The sequence below is a fragment of the Fopius arisanus genome, unplaced genomic scaffold (genome assembly GCF_000806365.1).
Source record: "Fopius arisanus strain USDA-PBARC FA_bdor unplaced genomic scaffold, ASM80636v1 scaffold00135, whole genome shotgun sequence".
Lineage (NCBI taxonomy): Eukaryota > Metazoa > Arthropoda > Insecta > Hymenoptera > Braconidae > Fopius > Fopius arisanus.
In genome coordinates this window covers 227,231-250,542 of record NW_011887874.1, presented here as the reverse complement: position 1 = coordinate 250,542, position 23,312 = coordinate 227,231, and the positions used below count along the sequence as shown (strand labels likewise).

At 33.7% G+C, this 23,312-nt stretch overlaps 4 protein-coding genes across 12 annotated transcripts; 2 read left to right on the top strand and 2 right to left on the bottom strand.

Annotated features, from left to right (window-relative positions):
- Positions 1-144: 144 nt before the first annotated feature.
- On the bottom strand, positions 145-14,432 carry Fak (protein tyrosine kinase 2 Fak). 6 transcript variants are annotated; one of them, XM_011313973.1, is made up of 16 exons: positions 14,290-14,432; positions 11,446-11,594; positions 6,634-6,773; positions 6,323-6,498; positions 6,124-6,255; positions 5,833-5,982; positions 5,556-5,744; positions 5,382-5,462; positions 5,062-5,284; positions 4,933-4,968; positions 4,685-4,819; positions 3,818-4,613; positions 3,629-3,708; positions 3,369-3,550; positions 1,414-1,560; positions 145-1,332 (listed from the first exon to the last, which is right to left on the bottom strand). In XM_011313973.1, exons 2-16 carry the CDS (start codon positions 11,526-11,528, stop codon positions 238-240), a joined length of 3,645 nt encoding a protein of 1,214 aa, XP_011312275.1. In that variant the 5' UTR covers positions 11,529-11,594; positions 14,290-14,432; the 3' UTR covers positions 145-237. The 6 variants fall into 6 exon arrangements, with proteins under 6 accessions (XP_011312275.1, XP_011312276.1, XP_011312279.1 ...); XM_011313974.1 differs by having other exon boundaries at positions 11,446-11,518; XM_011313977.1 differs by lacking the exon at positions 11,446-11,594 and having other exon boundaries at positions 14,070-14,432.
- LOC105272080 (uncharacterized) lies at positions 7,121-11,226 on the top strand. Of its 3 annotated transcripts, XM_011313972.1 has the most exons (12): positions 7,121-7,487; positions 7,561-7,653; positions 7,747-8,014; positions 8,101-8,244; positions 8,336-8,917; positions 9,009-9,181; positions 9,253-9,345; positions 9,425-9,586; positions 9,806-9,920; positions 10,035-10,269; positions 10,666-10,856; positions 10,937-11,226. In XM_011313972.1, exons 1-12 carry the CDS (start codon positions 7,168-7,170, stop codon positions 11,144-11,146), a joined length of 2,586 nt encoding a protein of 861 aa, XP_011312274.1. In that variant the 5' UTR covers positions 7,121-7,167; the 3' UTR covers positions 11,147-11,226. The 3 variants fall into 3 exon arrangements, with proteins under 3 accessions (XP_011312274.1, XP_011312272.1, XP_011312273.1); XM_011313970.1 differs by having other exon boundaries at positions 10,035-10,856; XM_011313971.1 differs by lacking the exon at positions 9,253-9,345 and having other exon boundaries at positions 10,035-10,856.
- A 66-nt stretch (positions 14,433-14,498) lies between the features above and the next one.
- LOC105272079 (DNA replication complex GINS protein PSF1) lies at positions 14,499-15,857 on the top strand. Of its 2 annotated transcripts, none has more exons than XM_011313968.1 (4): positions 14,499-14,859; positions 14,975-15,039; positions 15,212-15,521; positions 15,636-15,857. In XM_011313968.1, exons 1-4 carry the CDS (start codon positions 14,791-14,793, stop codon positions 15,777-15,779), a joined length of 588 nt encoding a protein of 195 aa, XP_011312270.1. In that variant the 5' UTR covers positions 14,499-14,790; the 3' UTR covers positions 15,780-15,857. The 2 variants fall into 2 exon arrangements, with proteins under 2 accessions (XP_011312270.1, XP_011312271.1); XM_011313969.1 differs by having other exon boundaries at positions 14,821-14,911.
- A 112-nt stretch (positions 15,858-15,969) lies between these two features.
- On the bottom strand, positions 15,970-21,762 carry LOC105272078 (agrin). The gene is made up of 9 exons (XM_011313967.1): positions 21,382-21,762; positions 18,531-18,647; positions 18,134-18,443; positions 17,847-17,990; positions 17,589-17,759; positions 17,245-17,409; positions 17,013-17,135; positions 16,771-16,950; positions 15,970-16,643 (listed from the first exon to the last, which is right to left on the bottom strand). The coding sequence occupies exons 1-9, from the start codon at positions 21,428-21,430 to the stop codon at positions 16,412-16,414; spliced, it is 1,491 nt and encodes a 496-aa protein (XP_011312269.1). The 5' UTR covers positions 21,431-21,762; the 3' UTR covers positions 15,970-16,411.
- Positions 21,763-23,312: the final 1,550 nt, after the last annotated feature.

Here is a 23,312-nt window from a genome sequence, read left to right as displayed (position 1 = left end):
AGGATAACATAACTTGACAGTATTTTAAATAATAGAACTGCATGAAGAAAATTTATACACTCACAAATGATAAAATTATGAATGACTAAAATGGATTTGATATTTTTTTTTTTTTTTCGATTTTTCAAATTTATTTTTCCATCATGTTGTGTGCCTCCAAACCAAAAAAAATATTCAATTTTAATGACCTATCAGCGTGCTCAGCAATTTATATTTTCGATTCTGATATAATTTCAGTTAACTCTTTGTAATATTTTCCCCTCTGAATTTTTCACTTGTACAATCGTCTCCCAACATCTGTACCACCGGACAAGAATCTAACGACTGATGGGTAACAGATTGAGCCATTTGCAAAGGTGATAAAGGTGAACTGATTGAATTTTGAAATGAACTGGAACACGTAATAATTGGTTTTTTTCTTTCCAAACTGTTTGTTGAAATCAACTGCCTTCTGAAATTAGTATTCCTCTCGAGACTATTTGTCAGCATTCTATGACCTTTTTCCGCATTTGAATTATTAGTTATTATACCCACATCCGATGGACTGTAAGGGAGTAGTACCCTATCTATTGATTGTCCTAGTCTATGAAGAACTTCTCCACTTTGGCTTTGCTTAAAAGGAATATCTGATCTCTCAATTGATTGACTCCTCCTCAACAAATAATCTCCAGAATAGCTTGAATGCAATCTATTTTCCGGCAAAGACTGACGAGATAATCCACACTCAAAATTATTGCGATACTTTTCGCAAATTTGATTATTGATTTGAGGATAACGAACCCTTATCGAATCGATAACATCAAGCAGATTTTTCCCATCCATAGCCAAAACATGAGCAGCAGCGAGCATCCCCCTACGATACTCAGCGTCGAGTGTTGTTGAACTATATGTTTGGGCTAATTTCATGGCAGCCACTAAGTCAGCCATATCTTTAGAGAGAACCTTATGAGCCATCTCAACTTCTCTGTGTGCATTGACTGGTAATATTTCGACCAATCCATCAACTGATGACAATAGAGACCGGAGCTCGAGCCCAACTTTTCGAACCAGTTCTAAATATTGATCTGCTTTGTTTTGTTGTACACCTTGTGATAAAAACATAACTGCTCGTACAACATTTGTCGTACAATCATAAACCCTGTCGTTTGATCTATCCAAATCTGCGGTTGGAGTAGGTTCAAGTGTTTTCACTACTATAACTTTGTCACTCTTTTCTGAATTTAAAGAGGAGGTATTTGTGCTAGGAGCTTCTTGCGTCGGTGATTCTGTGATTGAACGTGATATTGGAGGACTGGCACTCTCATCCCCGCTCGTTGCGATAGACAACCGTTTCTTAAAATTTATTCATAATAAAATGAAATATCCACTTTAACAAATACCAGCATGGTATTTTTTTTTTAATTTCCTACTTACTTCTTCCCGAGCAAGCCAACGACCATCTTCTTCACTCTGTCTTGCTTGTTCAAATAATCTCTGTTCCAATAATTTTTGTTCCTCGATAAAACTTGGATTTTCCAAAATTGGATTCTGGAATACAGGTGACTGCGTACTCCTTGGAAACTTTAACAGAAAATACAAGTTTTTTTTTTTTTTTTCTTCAATTGAAAAAACATCCTAATATGTGAAACCATTCGATATAAACTCAAATTTCATGAAATAAAGTCTAAATGTGTATTGAATTGAATTGAAAAACTAAAAAATAAGAAATAAATAAAATAAGAAGAGAGAAAAAATAATAATAAAATAAATAATGTGGCGATCTTTCATGCGGTATATTTCAAATTAAAGAGATGCATAATGTCGATTTAACGATGAAAAATCATGCTGTAATCAAGTTTAATATTCATTCATGCCGATGAAATCTAAGGGTACAACTTGTAAAAATATTTTGTAGAAAAAAAAATTGTGCTGTAATAAATGAAAATCAGTATGGTGCTAAAGAAATGATGAACAAATAAAGAACAACGAGAAATTCTTCCATTCATTATTCAAACCTGTGCATGCTGAACCTCTTGAATTGACCCATAAGAGGACACAACAGGCTTGCTGGCTAATGATGAAACCATAGACCCACCCATATTACCCTTATTAAATTTATTCAATTGATTATTATCGGCATCATCATGATCAGTCATTTGGCTCAAATTACCAGTTCTAGCCTGGGAGTCGAATTTAGCAGATTGATTAGCTGTTTGTAATTGCGAATCAGATTGATAATCCTCGATAAAACGAGTTTGTATTTCCGCATGAAGATGATTGTCATCATCTTTATCATGATTATTATCATTATCATTATCACTGTTGTTGTCGTCGTCATCGTTATCATCATCATTATCATCACCCACATCACTGTGGCCATCGCCACCATAACTGACAGATATGTCGTTCAGAGTTGAATCTTTGGATGTTATCAATTTTTCACAGCTCATACGTTTTAATTGAGAATTTGCATGATAGCTCCCTACTGAATTATGTGATTGAATTTCGTGAATATGCTGATGTTGCATGCGCTGCTTATGCAATAAAGCTGACGAATTTTGGACATGAAATTTGATAACCGGCTCGTACAGACACTCAGCACTAGTTACAACTGTACTCATACTTGCAACTTTTCCGTATTGTAAATTAGAAACTAATTGTTCGCCAGAGGATAGAAATTTAGAATCATGCTGATGAACTAAGGATTCTTTTGCATAAGATGAATTGAAAATCTTTGACTCTAGATAATTTGATGAATAGAGTTGATGAGTTGATGGATGGAAGTGTATTTGAGAGGCCTCACAATCATTTTGTGTAATTGGGCAATCGTCCATACAAGTTGTCGAAATAGAACTTGAATGTCTCGCATTATCACATACGGCACCTGCCGAAGAACAAATTTGAGAAAATGTACCTATTATGGTAGAGCTTTGAGTAAATTTGGCAACTGGAGCGTAAATATCTGGTGTCGAGGTAGTAGTGCAAAATATCTTTTGCGCTGGCGAACAAACATCTGATGCTACACTAGTAACTACCTTTGAGCTGACTGAATATAAATTTTGAACATTTTGCATCTCTTTAATAGACTTTGGAGGCTGTAATGTTGAGTGTTGATTGAATTGGAGTGGTAATTGATTATAGGGTGTCATGTCTGATACATCAAGTGTAGAAATCATTGAAGAAACTGTATCAGTTGAATTTAATGAGTCAAGGTTTGTTTCTAATGGAATTTCTAATGATTTAACATCATTTCTAGGACTTGCAGGAGAAGGATTGAAAAAAGGAAGAACTGAAGCGGGGGCAGTGGTCAAAATTTTTTCTTCCTCTTGGAATTGAACCGCCAAAGTGTTGAAGGCTGAAGCCGGGGTAGTATACACTGATGGACATACTCCTCGTTCTTGATTTTCCTTCATCAAGTGAGCAAGAACTTCCGGACTTTGGGCTATAATATAAGTAGAAACAGGACCGACTGGTGTTATTCCCGATGCTGCTACTGTTGTCGATGTTGATGTCACTGATGAGTCAGGGAATTGATGTTGACGTGATGGTTTTGGTGGAGCATCATCAGCTCCTATAACGAATAAAAAAAAAAATAATTATATATAAATGTATTGTCATTATAATGGCAAAGGTTAAATATGAAATTTACCCCAAGACATTGCTTGAACTCTTCGATTCTCCCTTTTCATAATTTCCTGCTGCTGATGTTTCTCCTCTAATAGAATTTCACTATATAAAAAAATTAAAAAAATTAAATAAAAACAAAAAAAAAAATCAATAGAATAATCCATGTGTTATAAATGAATATATGATGAGAAAATGAGATAGACATAATTACTGCAAATTTTCTCGAATATCTTTGAACGTAGGCCTTTTACTGGGTTCATAACTCCAGCACTGCGACATCAATGAGTATAAACGCGGAGGGCACTGATCAGGCAATGCTAGGCGTTCACCATTTTCCAATTTACGTATAACTTCGTTATTCTTGATTCCTTGAAATGGTTTCACACCAAGCATCAATATTTCCCACATACAAACGCCAAACATCCAAACATCTGAAGATGTCGTAAATCTCCGAAAATTAATACTCTCAGGTGCCATCCATTTGATGGGTAGCTTGCATTTACTAGCAATATAATAACTCTGATCCTCTACCCATCTGCTCAATCCAAAATCAGCTAATTTAACACACGTATGCGAAGAGACCAGTACATTTCTTGCAGCAATATCTCTATGAACAAATTTCTTACACTCCAAGTAAGACAATGCCGTACTCAGTTGAAAGGTGTATAGGAGCAATGTTGCGAGATCAAGACGGTGCTTATGAGATTGTAAATAGGCTCTCATTTCTCCCAATCTTGCGAGTTCCATAACAAGCCAAATAGGAGCTTCAGAACAAACTCCAATCAATCGAATAATATATGGATGCTCAAATTGTTGCATTATATAAGCTTCTTCCAAAAATTTTTCAGCAGTTGCCAAATCTGCATCAACTTTGCATGTTTTCACGGCAACAGCGACAATTTGTCCATCTCTTCCTTTATAGGAACCTTTATGGACGTTTCCAAATTGACCTTCACCTATGATTTCACCGAGTTCTACTTGATTCCTTACTATTTCATAATCACGAGCTATAATTAATTAAACACATTAGTATAGTTATATATATAGATATCGTATCTCTCAGCTATATAGTATTTACCTGCAGGAGTAGAGTAATCCCCTTCTTCATCGACTATTTCAGCATAATCTTCAAATACTATTGTTCCTGTTTTAATGAAATTTTTTTCTGGACTATCAGTAGTGCCGTCTTGACGATATTTTGGTGGCTGTGCATCTGAATAAATAATTTGTAAAATAAAATTATTGCTACTTCTACTGAAATTATTTGTTTCTATTTTCATTTGCTTTCTCATTTTCAATGATTATTTTTCTTCATCTTAAACACACCTTTACACGGGCAAGGATAATTTTTCCACGGGGCCGCTTGAAAATTCACATAAAAAGAAAGAGATAATGATGACCCCTGAATTTACAAATATTATTAACTGATTTTCATAAATAAAAATATTTAATTACCTTTTCGATTCCACAAAGATGTATTGGAACATGTTGCTACTCTGCAATATCCATCAATTAAGTCAGCAAGGCTTTCAGCCTGATCTAGACTTGAGCATGTAATACTCAAAGGTTCAGCAGCACCAGCTACTCGAAGTTTAATGCAAACCTTGGAGTGTTCTTTACAATCCGATACCAGAGTTTGAATTGATTGAATTTGTGAAAATTCAGCTATTCTTGTAGACTTGAGAGAAAATATTTGGGCAAAGAAAAATCATCATCATGGAAATGTCGAATGTAAGAAAAACAAATAGTGAAAAATAATATTTTAAATACAATACCACGGTACCGCCTCCATGTGCCAAACACGATATTCCTAGATCCGGCCCAATAACAAGCTCTACAGGTATTGACCAGCTTGACTGATCGAATCGATAAATAATTGATTACAAATATTAATATCGATATTGCGGTAAAACAATAAATACATTTACAAACCAGAAGGAATATCTTACCCCGAGTGCACACACAAATCTTTCCTGATCAAATCTGTAGTGTGCTCTGAGAAGATCAAAAAATTTGAACATACACTCAAGCTCCGTAAGTGCAGCAACTTTTTTAAAATGCTGTTGTATTAGTTTACGTAATGCTTTTGGCTTCACACCATTGAGGACAGATCGTGGAAGAAACTTGTGTAATCCAACCTAGGGTGATTATGTGATTGTATAGAAATTAAAAATTTCATTCCGATGAATTAATATATCATTGACATGAATAAGTATTGAAATTTACCTCTCGTTCAAGGTATTCCAAGTTACTTTTTTTATCCAATGCCACTTGTGGCATATCTTTGAAGAAGTAACGGATTTCAAGACAACACAGTTGTACCGAAGTGTCTTGATCCAGAGTTGAATGATTGGCATTTAAATAATCATTTCTAACCTGAAAATAATTATTTGATTTATTTACTTTATTTCCTTATTTTTAGACATCATAATTTAGAAAATTCAGCGGATTTCAATGAGAAAGATGAAGGAGTGATGGAGTCTTCAAGTAGTCTAAGAGTAGTAAATAATAACTTACCTGATCATAATAATAATAGAATGTTACTCTATCTTTGTCATACAATTCACTGAGATTCTGAGGTAAATAGCGAATCCTCAATTCATATCGCCATTCCGAGTGAGGATGTTTTCGTTCATATTTTTCTTGAACCTAAAAAGCACAAAGCGAAAATAGTTTAAGTAAAATAAGGAAAATAATAATTAGCTGTATTCCATACTTGAAACATTGTTGTGTCTTGATGGAGCCAGTAGCATTCTCCACTTGCTGAATGATGTAGCCTCATGGCATAAAGATTCTTATAATGTCTAGTACCAACGGCTAATCGACTGGTGACGAGTGCAATTATACCTTTGACATCGATCGCATCACCAAATTTAACCACATTAAATCCACCTTTGATGTATTATTGAAAAAAAAGAAAAAAAAAAGAAAAAAAAAAGAAAATTAAAGATCAACTCAATATTGGTAATGAACAATTTTCGATAAAAATGACACGTTTTAAAATAGTCGAATGACAAAATCAATTACCATTTGGTAAATGGACTTTGAGGGTTGTTTTATCTGTGGGGGTGGGTGATCCATGTGGAGATGCATTCCTTCCTCGAGGGATACTCTGGCTAAGACTACCTCCCCCACCATCTTCCACCTTTGCACTCATTCCTTCATGACTGAAAATAAAGAAAAGTATGAATTTAAAAAATTCACATGTAATTTAATGACTTTGAGACATGAAATAAATTATCAAAGATACAAGATTAATAAGTAATACTTGGAGTTCAAATAATTATAGTCGATCGACCATAATATTTAGTCAGATTTTTTTTTTGCCAATTTATAAATTATAAACGAATTATAAACTCTCATATCACTGTACAATCAATGGAATTCATAAATTTTTACTAGTATCGTAACAGTGGCAGAACAATGGCAAGTGTTTACTAATATTTCCCAAGTAATTGATCAATAAAGAACGAGCGGAGAAAAATTTTCCGCGTAGTATTGAATTTTCATTCGTCTGAAATATTGTGCTTGAAACTTGAATTATCTCATCAATAATTTTCAATGATTATACTTTATTCCGTTAAAATGAAAATTAATTTTTTTACAATCTGGATTATAAGTGTCATTAATTTCATCATGAAGACTGCTAATTGTGGGGATATACTGCGAATGTTAAGCGAAGAGAAAATATTCCAATCAAATCAATCGACGATTACAGAATTTTCCAATACCACAGCGTCATCGATAACTGTAAAATCATTATCATCCCTATATTGGATGTTAAGAGCAGGAATTATCAACAATGATCTTATCAATATACAGGCAATTATAGTTAAAGATGAAGACGCTGATATGGTGTGCAATAAAGGAGAAAGAAAATCGTAATTAATTTTATTTTTTAATAGAACATCGACATTGCAATGTTTCGTGTGATGTGATGATATTTGATTATAGAGAGCGTAGGCACCTGATGTGTGCGGGATCGATCCTAAATGAAAATCATGTTTTAACATCAGCTTCTTGTTTACACGAGGCACTTCATATTAGGTAATGCGAAAATTAGTAAAGTGGCATATCTCCATGTATCTCCATGTGGCCCTTAATGTTTAATCTATCATTATTATACTATTATTAATACAGGGAGAATATTCGTGGAGCTTTAGCGGTAGCTATTGTTCCATGGAAATCTACCGTTCAAATAATTAAAGTTGCTGAATACAGAATTCATCCGAAACACAATACCAATCCATATTCGTCAAGCTATGTAAAACATAATGTTGCCATTTTAAGTTTAGCATGTGATATCGAACCAGAGAATTATCATAGGATTGAATTGCCAAATCGTCCAATGATCAACTTTTGCAATAATAGAAATTGTATTGTTGCTATTTATAAAATAGTCGGATATGTAAGTATCAGAGTATAAGTATGCAAATATCCAATTGACAATAATTATTATTTAAGTGTTAATAATTTTTAATTTGATACAAGTAGAGTTCACACGTAGTATCACAAAATATTGCGCCTAATTTAGGAGGACTTGGGAGGATTAATTATAAATATAGGGCGAAGAGATTCAGCGATGGGTCTCACTCTTGTGCTCAGACGGGAACAGCCGTCATGCGTACCAATACACAGGTATGTGCATATACCTTTTATTCTGCCATCAATCAATCAAATTATTATAAAACATTAATAATCTTATTATGTCAATAATTTGTCCTATAAGGTAGCAATTGTTGCAGTTTCTTGTGATGATCGAAAGCCTAATACTGAATGGTTATACACAGACCTTTACACCAATAAACACTGGATCAACAATATCCTGGAAAACTGGAATAGTGCTAATTCTGATGATGATTTGGAAATAAATTCGACCAATTTAATAACAACGTCTAATTCATCGTTTGCATCAATGGCCAAAAGTTGTGAAAATTGTATTTTCAATTTTTATATTTCAATTGGCTGTAAAGGAAAGGAAAATTGTGAGAGGCCAAGTGTGAGCAGCATAAATGCTCGTACAAAAAATCTACAAGAGCAACACAAATTAACTCCAGGAAAATCAAAAAATCAAAAGTCATGTTCCACTAATTCTTCAAATTGTTCTTCTTCTGATATTGTAGAAAATACAAACAATAAAACAACGAAGGGAAATTTTCAATTTATCCAGTTGAGAAAAAATAGGAAATTTCTTGATTTGGAAAGTCATAAAAAAGAGATGAACTTAATGGAGAAGAATGTCCACAGAAGAATACCTAATTGGCAGAGGCAAGAAAATGATATCAATGGTGAAATCAATAATTATCGTAGGGTAAGCTCTTTAATGATACTCCCTTTTTTATCTCTCTTATATTATATAACGTTGTAAAAAAAAAAAAATAGTGATTGTTTTGGAAAAACAGCAATTTAGAAAACGCATCAAACGTGGAATGAATTTTGGTTTCATAACTCGAGAATTTAATGATAATGATGATGATGATGATGATGATGATGACAATAACATTATGAAAATGCAGGCTTTAATTGTTAAAGACGAAGATGCAGGGTCTTGTTGTGCTGTTGCTAAACAAATTAGGTAAAAGTTAGTCAAAGTCATTCACAATTGACAATACCAAGCTAATGTATATCGTGGCTTTCGGCTTTTAGTGAACATCGATATTTCATGTGTAGTGGGGTGATATTAACATTGAAACATGCAATTACAACAGCATCGTGCATACATTTAGCAGATATATATGAGTAAATAAACACGGATATTTTTCTTCAAATGCTTCAATTACATGATTATCCTCGCTCATTCAATCGATTCCAATTACAGACATCACATTGACGCTGCTCTTGCCATTATGATTGGGGCCACAACTGGAGATCCATATGTTATCAAGATAAATCGCTTCGAAATGCATCCGAATTATGTGGTCGATGTTAATGCAAAAGACCACTCAGTTCATAATCTCGCTATACTATTTCTGGCTTGCAGGTATAAAGAGCTCAAAACATAGGGTTCAATGAGAGTAAATAAAAGTATTGTTACACGCAAAATTATGCAATATCTAATTGATGATCACCGAAGAGAAGCAGAAGGACAAGTTATGATTATACACACCACTTGCGCCTCCTCTTTCGAGTGAAACGGTGACGACGTCATATTAACACTTCCATCTAATACAATGATATTCTATTGTGTTTGGCATTCTAGTATCAAAGCCAAAGGTGCCAACATTCCAAAATTACCAAAAGGAAAACATGATGATATTGGACATATGTGTTGCAGTCAAAAGTGTAGTGTCGTCACTATCATTCAGAGTTATAATGTAAAGAATAATAATGATAATGATGATAATAATAATAAGAACTTAAGCACTTCTGTATTTATTTATTCAAGCATTATGTTAGATGATTAATTATCCATTATTTTTTTTTTACAGAATACCCATGTCGCAAAAAAACTGACAGCTAAATATATTCCTTCTCCACAACACGAAGATGAAGATAATGCAATTAAAGGCTCATCACCATCGAGTTTACAACAAAAAAAAATTTTTAAAATACCGAACATTCATTCATCCACGCGTGAAAAAAGGAGTAGAGAAAAATTAACTGGAGCGCCTATATTATTTCCCGAAGAATCGTTGCCACTCGATGAAATGAAAAAGTATAAAAGTAAGAATTCTTCCAAGAGGGGGAGAAAGATGAACCATCAAATTGAGATACTATCTCAGAATCGATACAACAATACAAGTATTATAGGAAAAATATTAACGGGGCAGATTTTCCGAAGAGCAAACGGTAGAAAGTTTACCTCAAATATGTCTATGATTGATCAAGCCATTACTGCTTTTGATTGGAACAATATAGAGAAAACGATGGAGGAAAAAATATCGATGAAAAATAAATTTGTTATAAATCAATTTATTAAAGATGTGGTCCAAGAAACCATGAAGACAATAATGAAGGTTTTCAGTAAAAATGGACAATTGTTGTCTGAAAATATCAATTTTTCATATGAGGCAACTGCAGACAAAAATGCCTTTTTCACGTTTCTGCCTGATCCGCCAGGAAATAGAAGCATTGACCATTTTTCCTCGACTTTGATGAGAATTATTCAAAATTTAATGCCACCAAATGATGGAAAGGAATGGGCTGTATCATCAGACTTGTCACTAGATGAAAGAGATGTAGGGAAACCACCACTCAAATACGTAGAATGTCCACCCCTTGGAACTCCAGTAATCATCAATGGAACTCTGGTACTTTTTATTTATTTTTTTTCCATTAAATGCAATAGGATGCGCTAATTAAAAATATAAAAAAGTTATCCAACTTTTAGATTGCCATGGTCGCTTACACTTGTGATGATATTCAAAATTGGGTGAAATGGAAATATGTGAGTATTTCCAATAATATAATATGGCTACGAAAACGATTAGATGCCTCCCTACATCAATCATTGACAATTTGTGATGATGCAAGTTATAATGAAGATTTACAGCATAATAAATCTGGCGCAGAAGTCACTTCAGCAGATATAAAACCCTGAGTTGAATAACCATGGAACATTCTAAATAATTATAATTCCTATTTTCTCAAATATATATTTTGAACTGCTTTAACAATGAATATTTAGTATTCAGTCAATATATTTCAGTCAATATATGGGCCTGCAATAACATTATATACAGCGTTAATATTACAGCACCAATAAACGCATCAAGTATTTATGTATAATACAATTGAGCATTCAATTGTCACTTTCCACTTAATTTTTCATTGAATTTTTTTATTATCATAGAGAAACAATAGTAGATATTATTCATCATAGTTATTGAAAATACTCACTCGCTAGTTTCAAGATACTGCAATACCCGATATACTGGACGGCGATACATAAAGATGTGGCTCTCTACACGATCTACCATCATTCTAGCTTCATATTTTATATACTTTTTTATATTACATCGTGTCTCACTTGAATATACTTTCCACTACTTCAATAACCAATACAAAAATTGTTATACCAGGGCCATTAATTGAAATTAATTAATGAAACTGGATTGATCGGAAGAGATGAAAAGTTTCATAGTGAATATAGAGAGTAACTATTTAACCTCAAAATCAAATGCAAATAATTCTAGTAATATTACTTTAATAATAACAAAATAGTGGTGTTAAAATTGTGGCGTTTAGAAGGCGGTTATCCGTCTGGTTAGTATTGAATGGAATGCAACAGTAGCATCTCGCTATATTCGATATTCCAATAAGTGCAATGGAATACATAAGGTGAGCCTACACCCATCCACCACTGTCCACCATACTTAGCACCATATCTAGCTCACAGCTCCATGCGGGCCTTAATAAAAAAAAGTACCACAACTTGTTCAACGTAATGTCAATTTGAGAAGGTAGTATAAATATTTGGAGGATATTAAAAATTATCAAATCGTTACACTAATTATAGTATTTTCCTTGTCCTTGTTATTGCTCACAATTCATTTGTACCGAAAGTAAAATTCGCAGTGAAAGCCAGTCCGAATATTAGCTCTTCAATGAAAACATTCTGAATGAGATATATTTTAATTCTTTGTATTATATATATAAAAAAACAAACAATTTTTGATTGCATAAAAAATACATATTACACAACAGTGAACCATTGAAGTAGGAAATTTCTTTGGAAAGCACTTGGCAACACAAGTTTAAAGCATTTTAGGCGTACTACTAGTTACTACGTCCTTCCCATGCAGGGGAGCAGGCGCGACGTTGGGTGCGGCAACACTGCGCCTCGACCCAGCTTACCAGCAGCTTACCATTACCAATTCTTCCCCTTCATGCAATAGTATACATGAGGGGGAAGTTTTTCCTTTCGAAGAAATTTTATGAAAATTCATCATGAAAGGTCAAAGAGAAAAATAAATCATCAATCATGCCATTTGGCTTATGAGTCTGACACTCACAGAAGGAAAAATACTCACAGACTTTGAAGAAATTACAAGTGGAGAAAAAAAAAGGGGTTCTCAAGGGGAATTTGAATTAAATTTACTTAAATTGAAGTGAGATGCGTTATTTTTTCACACGTAGGAAGAATTCTATAACACCACTTGAAAAGTTGATCATAATATGTGGAAATAATGAAAATTCCGTTTCCATGATGTACATAAATACAAAGGAAGGGCTTAGTACCGTGAGACAATTCACGTCTCATTATTTTAAAACAATTTTGTTTTGTTTTGTTTTTTTTTTTTCTTTTTATATAATTGTCAGTGCAGTCAGTTACCCTGTTACTCTGTTCTTTCTGCGCTCCCACACTCTGTGGATGCATATCTTCATAGTAGACGCATACGAGACGCATATCAGTTGGCCTTATCGTTACTTGATGCTTACTCGCATACACACTCGGACACACACTTGCGCGAAGCTATCTCTCAGTATTACTATCCAGGATCATACTGCATTACATCCCTAGCTATTCCTCTGCCTAATGTTCCAACAATAACAATAATATTTTTTATCCAGAGAAAGCACCAATTATTGACTGTTTGCATCTCCCAATAATGTTATTCAAATAGCAAATTACACAACTCTAGGCTTTTGTTTTTTAGGCGCCGCATGAAGTTGTGAGCATCCACCCCCCTCGCTAATAGCCATGACCCAGATCTCGGTTGTTTCCGCGACACCGTTTGCAATCCCGGTGATCGAAGGGTGTGCTACACCCGAAAAGATGATCTTTTCATTTGTAAGATGCATATGTGATAGGATATAACAGCTGATCATCGGGCTGATCCCCAGCTTGATTTATCGTCTATTTCAAGTGGAATGGAACATGTAAAGTAAAAGAGTCCTTAGCACTCACTTACAGCTCCACACACGCCTTAATGATAGTTTGAAAAAATCGTTTGAATAGAATGCCTCTACTTTTCATAGGTGTATGTCAAGTGCTTCCTTCGCTACGTGAAAAACAGTAGATAAAATGTTCAATCTATTCAGACAAATATAATGTCAATGTGAACCCCGGTAACGTAAAAAACCTACTGGTCAATACACTCATTATGCAATTTGTTGAAAAAAAAAGCTGTCAAAAACCATATAGGACGAGCATAGTGATTAAGCCGGAAGTGGATCCGGGGAACCATATCCCCTGATAGATAGACACCGTTGTATGTCTATTATTTATTTATTTCAATGAAAACATACTCTTTTATAATTACTTAGTATAATATGCAACAATTATGCATGTTGTAAATTATTTTTGTATATGAAAAATGATATTCTGCGTTGAAACAAAATATGTATGTATATAGTTAAATAGGAGTAGTGGAAATAAAATCACATGTGTATTAAGAGTAAAGAGACTCATTTATGAAATTGGAAAAATGAGAGGTATACATATAGTCCCATGGATTCATAATTATAGCGATTGACGATCATTGTCCGGCTCGATTAATGAATAAGAAAAATTTACTTACGAGAGTAAATAATGTGTTGTGAGAATTTTGTAGAACGTTGTTAAATTGATGCATTAATTATACTACCTACACATTACACTCCATGAACAGTAAGCAATGGTTTTTTTGGTCAATTAAGCGTGGGGTATTTTTCCAGACATTTTATTAGAAGAGCACTAGTAAATTCTGCTTTTATCACTATCACCACGTAATTATTTATTAAATATAAAGATTAACCAACCATGATCACGACATTTGATTTTTTGATGGCACGTTGGCAAATAACAAAATTACACGCGGTTACGAAAATCATGACAAACTTGGCTGAACTTGGAATTTAGATGGGCCATTGTCGTAAACAGTAGTCGCCATACTAATTTTTTTCTCCACTCCACAGTTGAGTTCAAAGAGGATTGACTAAAGTAGAGGCTCAGCTCTGGGGGGGTTTGAGTGACCCCACCGGCATTGCAGTACCTTACCTCAAGAGAGAGTGGGCGCCATACGCAATGTTTGGGTGTCTGCCCGTCAGCCGACTCGCAGAACGTGGATGGATATGCGCAGACAATTGATATACTATGCGCGGTGGTGCCATCTTAAGCCATCATTTAGTTATAGAAATAATTACTTCTGCTTATTTTTTATTTGTTGAAAATTTTGAATTGGAAAATTGAAAATCGTTATGCAGGGAACATTGTCTTATATCTAGAACATCAGCTCGTAATATATTATTTAATTAAATAAAATGTTTGGCAAAGAAGCATTAAAATTAATAAATGAATTGGATTTATCGGAAGAGATAAAAAGTTTTAATGTAAATATACAGAGCAGCTATTTAACCTCAAAATTATATGCAAATGATTCAAGTAATATTATTATTTATTGATAATAATATATATATATTCATATTATCTTATTATTATGTTCAGGAGGCGGTTTTTCGTCAAGTACTGAATGAAATGCAAACTCTATACGAAGCTAATTGGGAAGATGTGTAATTATCATATTTACATTATAATATAAATACATTATTCCATATATTATATGAAATAATTATTGATATATATTTAATGCATTTCAATGGCCGAATTAATGAAAAAATAAATGAATGTGAATTTAGGTGATAATTTGTTTTAATTATGATGTAATTTTGGTATACTTGAAAGAAATGCAACTCTAGCAGACCATTCGGCAGCATCTCGCTATACATCAGTACAGCTAAGACATGCAGCATTGAATCGGAACAAACGATGTCTTTTAGCATATGTCTATAATCGAATGCAGAGAATAAGGAAAATGAGATGGGAATTCGGTAGTATATTACCTCCCGAAATTAACAGTAGCCTGATGCCCCTAGAGACTCAGTGGTTTCAAGCCTATAGTAAATCTTTGGCTAATTATATGAAATCTATTGGAGATAATTATGGATTAAATTTGACAATGGATTTAATCCCTCCAAAATCTCTGTACATTGAGGTAACTGTTTATTTATACCAATTATTAGAATAATCTATTATTCATACAAATGTAACTGAATATCTTGGCGTACGGTGTTCAATTATTAATCTTTCTACTCTTCATATTTCATAGGTCAGGTGTTTAGTAGATCATGGAAAATTAGAATTAGAAGATGGCCAGATTATCAGTTTAACGAAGAATACCCATCATTTGTTACCCAGGGCTCAGTGTGAAGCACTCGTAAGGCAAGGAATTCTCGAGCATATTAGTACTTAGAATCAAACTTCTGCATCTTAAAAGTTGCCAGTTCAGAGACCAACTGTATTAAAAGAAGATGAAAAAAAAAAAAAAAAACAAATGTTGTACGCCCTTGAAATGTTTATATTCTTGTACTACGGATTGTTTTTCATGGAAATACGCAGAATAAGACTAAAAAATAAAAGAAACAAATTTCAAAAACAAAATATCATATAAGCACCATTATTACTCTCTTTAATATGCAAAGGATGAACACATGCGTCCATCAATAACATTAATATGATGTTAACAGTGTGTGGATAATAAATAATAATGTAAGCGACTTGAATAATGATAAACCTAATGAAACAGGGGGGGAAAATATGATTGTAAAAATAAAAATGAAACTGATAATAATATATCTGTGGACATACATCACAAACCGAAGTAGAAAATTGAGGAGGACAACGCAGAAATATCTGGTTGTGTGTGAGTTTATTTTTAATGGCTCTTTGAAAATTGAAATTTCAATTATAGAGAATATTTCAATTGACAAATTCACAATAATTAATGTTGAATTAAATTCTTTATCTAGCTTACTTCTTCCTTTTAATCTAGAACGGCAAGTATTCGATTGTGGAATTTATGTCAAGATGATATTCACTCATTCATCAATATAAATAATTCTTGGGTTCCTCCGTAGGTTGTCCACAAACTCCATGGTACTGCTTTGTAACGACACTTCTACTACGACAGTTTTCAATTTCAAGAAAACATTCATTACTATAAGTCATTTCATCAGTGCCACACACTGGATCATAATAGGGAGGGCAGATTTTTTGGCAGCCTCGAAAGAGAAAACCTTGTACGCATCTCTTCATTGGTACTACGTACACGTGTTTCCTGAAATGGAAAAAAAAAAAAAAAAAAAAAAACGAACAAACAAAGAAACAAAACAAAATTATGAAAAGGAATAACCAAAATTATTGATGAAGGTTGCAAGCAAATCTGCACTATTATTCTATCTTACCCGCAATTATCTCTTTTCATTTCACACTCATTTCGATAAAGTTTATTATCTGATCCACAAACAAATTGACCATGTTCACCATTACATATTTGATTACATAATGCTGTTGTTCGGCAATGCTGAGCTGGCACAGAAACTACTCTCTGACCGCACGTTTCACGACGTAAATGACATTGTGATCTACAAAAAGAAATGAATGAATTAATCACCTCCATCTAAATAATCACAAATAAGTTTAATACCGATAAACATTTCCATCGCTGCCACAAACGGGTTCCTCCAAAACATCATTACAATCACCCGGACATTCTTCAACTTCTTTTAGAGTCGTGCATTCGCCGACATGGGCTAGTTGAATTCCTTTCCTGGTATTCGTCAACAAAAAAAATTCATGTTTTTAAAATTAACTAATATGCAATAATTATATAAAAGAGAGAAAAAAATTTAAATACAAATAATGTATATTATACACACAAGCAGATGGCAACGTTTAAATGACATTGATTGGGATAGGTGGTAGCATCACTTCCACACACTGGATCTACATCATTTCCACATTTTTGTTGTTGTTTAGAACATTTTATCAGACGTGTTCGACATTTGTCAAAATCAACTACAGTTATTTTCCTTCTGGATTGCCTATAAGAAAAATCAATTGTTAAATATTATTTATTATAACTACAATGGATATAAGGTTGTGGATAATTTTAGTGGAAAAAAATTTGAAACACTGTTTCATTGTAAGAGAAATGAAAAAAAAATCATTCTGTCTAGTCAATTTGTAGGACAAGATATACAACGATATATTTGAAACGTACCCACAATTTAGCATCTGCATTTCACACTCATTCTTATAAATACTTCCATCAGATCCACAAACTTGAATTGATTTATCATTGTTACAATCGAGTGGACAAGCAGTAGGAACGCTACTAGATGTTCGTTCTCTGGATACGCAAAATGACATAGGTACCTCGAATACATGTTTCCTAGAGAATAAATGAAAATAGAAGAGGGAAAATGGGAGAAATTTTAAGTGCCATTTAAAGTGGGTAATTAATTAATGTCTCACTCACCCACAATTTTTGGCTCGCATTTTACACGTGTTAGCATATAGATTGCCATCACTGCCACATGCTGGCTTAGCACCTCGCCAGCATGATTCCCGACAGTGTCTTGTTGTCTGGCAATGCTTTTTATTTGTCCTTACTACACCTTGTCTATCAAATCAACATTACGAACAAAAATAAGGATAATTAGATAATGAAATATTGATAATATTCTTATAGATTTTTCATCTACGCCATAAATGAAATATACTTAATATACTTACAGTAAGGATAATGAAATAGCTTGTCTTTACCTGCATGTGAGAAGTTTCATTTGACATGTCGACTTATAGACATTTCCATCGCTTCCACAAACCGGTCCGTCTAGGGGGGCAAAATCACAGGATACTGGACAGTTTTCTCGGTGTGCTGATATATTGTTACATGGACCAAGATGTGAGAGTTCGATTCCCACCCTGCATATCTCAACTCTGAGCATACACTTGTTAAGATAGGTACGGCCATCGGTGCCACATACAGGATCTTGATCAGTTGGGCAACGGTGTTCGCATTTACTACCCGAAGATCTCAAGCACGCTGTTTTATCAGTTGCCATTGTCACACCTACACATCGCAATTAAAAAACCCCAATTCACAAATTCAAATTTCCAACTGACAATTGACAATTTTACTTTTCATTGGTCATCTTACCTTTTCCACACATTTTCTTGCGCATTTCACACTGTGATGCATATATAATACCATCACTGCCGCATACCGGCTCGCCCCCAATTGGGCATATCCGTGGACAAACACCTCCCACTAGCTCTACAAATGATGAAAAATGAAATCGTTATTTAGCCTGGGATTATTAACTCAATCATTGTCTATTTGTTCGAGTTCTACCGATAGGAGTGAGACCGTATCGCATTGAACATCGTATGGCACATATATTTATATATATATATATATATATATATATATTATCGGTCTCGGTCCAGTGCTCCATGGGTCAACAGCACTTATGGATTTACAACTTAGCTTCTTGTTTATTTCTACTATAGAGCTATTCCATGCACAGGGTGAACAACCAATAGAATCTCGATTAACAGTTATCATTAGCCCGAAACTACCGGAAAAAAAGATACCCGGAAATTTCCAGGGGCAGTTTATATTTAATAGTGAGGATCGGTATGTAGGAGTGGAACGGCACAAGATAAATTCACAAAATAATCAAAATCTCATAGAAAAACTGATGCAAAGGCATAAGTAAGTTTAGAAGTGGAAATTTATATTTTCATATATGTCAGTATGTGACAACAAAACGGCACAAGGTGGTGAAATTGGTAAGAGTTTTGCGATATATGTGTACGTAAAGAGAAAGGATATCATGTGTATGGTATTGGCTGTAGTAATACTAGTATGCCAACCATATGTATATATAAAGAACGAAAGAGCTTCGACCTTACCTCCATACCTACTTTATGCCCCCCGTACAAAAAGGTGAGATATAATTCGTATATAGGCTTTATCACTAGCCTATATATGTATCCGCTAAAAAAAGACTAAAAAAAGACTAGAAAAACAGTAAAAGACTATTCCGAGCATCCCACTATGGGTTATTAGGTACACGGCACTGTTAGTCTATGGTTTCTCTTCCAAGGCCGCGTTTCGATAAGTCGTACAAGGCAAATCCAAACACCATCAATGCCACCACAAGTTTGCACTCTCGTCTCATTCTTAATAACAATGCCCTTATTTCTTATTAAGCTTGACTGATGAGATTTTTTCCATACTATTTACAGCGGCAACAATAAAACCATGTTGAGCCCCACTAACCACTTTTAAACATGGATTATCTTCGCTCAATGATTTTTTTTTTTTTTTTTCGTTTATCATAGACAATAATTCCATATATGCATTATTATATACAGATAATCTTCCGATTGTTTTGCCTATTTGAGACACAAATAAATTTAATAATCGTAAATTGTGAGCTGTAGAACCGGCTTAGCAATAATGATGGAAGAAATAAATTTTTGTAATGGGCAGAACGAAAGAAACTAAAGATACAAAGAATATAGAAATACGATTGGAAAAAGAAAGAAAAAGGAAGAGGTGCTTTCTGGGTCAGCCGTAAACTGGAAGACCGTAATTTCATACGGATTCCCAACTCATTAAACTCACGTGCTTCTTTTCATAAACATCACAACAATGTGTAGAAAATTAAAAAATCAAAAAGGAAGAAAAATTTATCTTTTGAAAGATTTTTAATCGAGCACAATTAGTAAATTTGATATTCCATGGAAACAAAATATACCGATATATCTGTATCGGGTATCGCATTGATATATTTCATAAAAAATGATGTTGTTCACCGCAAAAAATCTACAACCAACACGAATGCCAATGAATGATAGTATAGAAGGTAACATGATAGCCATTAAGAACCGTTTTCCGATTTGTACATATACTATACACACGGAAATTATCTTTATAGCTTACCGATCAATCTTACATCCTCTATTTCTGGCTCATTAGAAACAAAAGAAACAAGTATTTAGAGAGAATTTGAAAAATAACTTAAACGATTAAAATTAAAATTCATCACACAACTGACTGGGTCTCCAGGTCACTGAAGTAAGCCAATTGCTCGCATTCCCTGAAGCCTCAGACAGTTTTTGAACGGCCATGATGGTTAATTTTGTCATTGAAATTCTGAAGAAGAACATTGAAATGGTAACAATAACGCAGAACTCATAGCCTACTCGGCGCAGCTCATCAGTTTTTCTTTTTCAATAAAAACCTGTTCATCATCTTACTTTGGACTATGCATAGCTTCGTTCTTTTATCATGCAAAATAGAAATAAACTGATATAGTTATAATAAAATAATAGAATTAACGAATTTAACAATTCAAGCGGTGCAATTTGAATTTTTTAAAGAAATATCGACATTAAAATGAAATATAATTTCATAAAAATCATAATAAATTACCAATTAATTATTATGCCAAAATTTGTAAATGGCCGTGTAAAATCTCTTGGTTTAACGCGCACGTTTCAACGACTTGTATTTCCCAAGCTTATACTTGTACTTCAACATGAATCATCGTTCTCATTGTCCTGCATTTATTCTCTCTTCATTCTTTCATCCTTTTACTCATTTCATTTGATCTACGATTATTCCATCATTTTTTTAATTATGCATTTGAATGGAAATTAATTGCCAACAATAATTAGAAATAATGTCAGATTGTTTTATTAGTATGAGACTATGAAATGAAAGTAGACCTGCCTATTAAATATTGACATGAAAAACAATTAATATATGTTGAAGAGATGAGTGAAAGAGACGGGGTAAAGGAAGAAGAATAATCGAATCTTTTCCTCATTCATGTCTACCATTTCAAGTGCATATTAAGTATCTGTTGAAAATGGTAGTCTCGAGGTTGTGGCTTAAATTTTAATTAATATTTTTTTTCCTTTAATGGAGAAAAAATATTGAAGTAGCAGCGATGAAATGACATTGACAAAAGGAAAAAGCAATAATATAAACTAACCTTGGAAACAGCACAGTAGAAAAACTGTGGCGACGATGTGGCGACGCATTCTCGTTAGATTTGTAAAAAGGAACTCCCGTACTCTTCTTCTCGGTATGTGAATGTATGGTATTTTAATAAGTGAAATGAAAGAAATTGACTTATGACGACTAATAATGGTCTAAACTATATATAAATATAATATAATTCTCGCTGAGAAATTCAAGTGATAGAATAATAGTGCCCTTTTGCGTTAGGACGTAACAAGAGAAATTTTGAGGGAAAATTTGAAAGAATTTCTTAATTAAGACACGAAAAGGGTGAAAGATAACCACCGAATTAGACCCTCCTGAGCGTATGTCGTCCTTCGAACTTCATGAACGACTGAAGCTGTTAGAGGACCGCCGATTGCTGCTATAGCTCCCCTTCCTACTTTCACACAGCACGATGCTCTCATTTCCAACCACTCTTACACTCCTTACACCGCTTACACCGCTTACACCGCTCTTCACCAGCTCTTCACCAGCTCTTCACCAGCTCTTCACCCAATCGACCTATCGACCATTTCCATTACCATTATTAATAACGACAATTCACCATCAATGTCCATCTACATCCCTACTACTTATTTCCCTCTCTTTTACACACTATATATACTACTTCCTCTCTTTCTTTTCCATTTTCCATACATTTTTCTTGGTCCTCACATTTTTTTCCACCTTTTTTTTTTACCCGCTTTTTTCTTCTCTTCTCAATACACACTCTATATTTCTAGGCCACGTTGTCGATGCCCCCCAGTATTTCAACTTTCAGTGGACCGAATTCTTCTAACCGCAATAGTTTTCCATTCATTATAATATTATTCATTGCTTTCAATTTTTTATCTACTGTGGCATATTATTTTTATATATTACAAATAATAAGCTTTAATTAGTACAGGATTTTTTTTTTTTTAGGTAAGTTTTTATAGGTAAATGCAATTTTTAATCTATAAACACCGTTGGGCAGTAAATATAAATACATAGAATAGTTGTTCAAATTTAAACATCCCAATGACACAATGATATTGCATGGATATTATATTGTGAGTTGGAATTGACACCAAAAACACTTGTGAGATTTCACCCGCTATTCCTATGGAGTGCTACATCCTCAGGATTATTTTCCAATGAACTTATTTCGCCCTTTAATTATTTTTCAACAAGTTCATTTCCCTGGGGCACAGCTCTACATCATCATCATGCTATATCCAAAAATTAGCCAATCAATTACCAGAAATCGATGGATAATGGGGGAAATTTTGGTGCAAGGCGAATATATATTGAATTAACATTTGGTTAATCGAAAACGTTAGGCCAATTTGAATAAAATCTTGATAACTTGATACTATAATTTTAATAAATTTCACCTCTTTTACATCAACATTAGTATATGAATAGTTGATATTTACTTATGTGTAATATAATTACATATATATGAAAAAACTGTAGCTTTCCCGCTTCTCTATTGAACTCGTATAGGTGTGACAGAAACACGGGACAAGAATGACATAATTGGTGCTAGTTTGATTTACAACCGTTTTAAAGGGAAAGTACATAATGCTACACATACCGACACGCAACGACGACATGATGAATCTCTTCTCAACTAAATTACTCATTGTAGCGATTAAATAGAGGAGAAAAATAATGTAATTTTGCAGATGCAAAATTTTTGTTTTTTTTCGATATCATTGCACTATCATGAGACATTTACTAAGGAAAATTGGCAATTATAGCTCAGAAAATTAGGAGCGAATTCTCTTTTTTTTTTTATCTGCCTAGCGGTGGCACCGACCGCTGAAGTAGCAGCGGCCGGGACGTTGATGAAATTACCGTTTTCAAATGCATTTGCCAATCTTTTATGAGAATGATAATTGTTTGCAATGTTTCGACAGTCCTTCAGTAAAAAAA

What these genes read in the sequence shown, in the direction of transcription:
- LOC105272078 (XM_011313967.1), bottom strand. Translation starts at nt 21,430, where the DNA reads ATGCGTCGCCACATCGTCGCCACAGTTTTTCTACTGTGCTGTTTCCAA. An exon ending in ATGCAGATGCTAAATTGTGG is followed by an intron (nt 17,410 to 17,588) that starts GTACGTTTCAAA and finishes TTTTTCTTATAG; the next exon opens with GCAATCCAGAAGGAAAATAA. An exon ending in ATGAAAAGAGATAATTGCGG is followed by an intron (nt 16,644 to 16,770) that starts GTAAGATAGAAT and finishes TTTCCATTTCAG; the next exon opens with GAAACACGTGTACGTAGTAC.
- LOC105272079 (XM_011313968.1), top strand. Translation starts at nt 14,791, where the DNA reads ATGTTTGGCAAAGAAGCATTAAAATTAATAAATGAATTGGATTTATCG. An exon ending in AAGAGATAAAAAGTTTTAAT is followed by an intron (nt 14,860 to 14,974) that starts GTAAATATACAG and finishes TATTATGTTCAG; the next exon opens with GAGGCGGTTTTTCGTCAAGT. An exon ending in GAAGCTAATTGGGAAGATGT is followed by an intron (nt 15,040 to 15,211) that starts GTAATTATCATA and finishes TATACTTGAAAG; the next exon opens with AAATGCAACTCTAGCAGACC.
- Fak (XM_011313973.1), bottom strand. Translation starts at nt 11,528, where the DNA reads ATGATGGTAGATCGTGTAGAGAGCCACATCTTTATGTATCGCCGTCCA. An exon ending in TCTATTATTATTATGATCAG is followed by an intron (nt 5,983 to 6,123) that starts GTAAGTTATTAT and finishes AATTATTTTCAG; the next exon opens with GTTAGAAATGATTATTTAAA. An exon ending in AGGAAAATCAAGAACGAGGA is followed by an intron (nt 1,561 to 3,368) that starts GTATGTCCATCA and finishes TTTCTGTTAAAG; the next exon opens with TTTCCAAGGAGTACGCAGTC.
- LOC105272080 (XM_011313970.1), top strand. Translation starts at nt 7,168, where the DNA reads ATGATTATACTTTATTCCGTTAAAATGAAAATTAATTTTTTTACAATC. An exon ending in AAATCAATAATTATCGTAGG is followed by an intron (nt 8,918 to 9,008) that starts GTAAGCTCTTTA and finishes TTGGAAAAACAG; the next exon opens with CAATTTAGAAAACGCATCAA. An exon ending in GCTGTTGCTAAACAAATTAG is followed by an intron (nt 9,182 to 9,252) that starts GTAAAAGTTAGT and finishes TTCGGCTTTTAG; the next exon opens with TGAACATCGATATTTCATGT.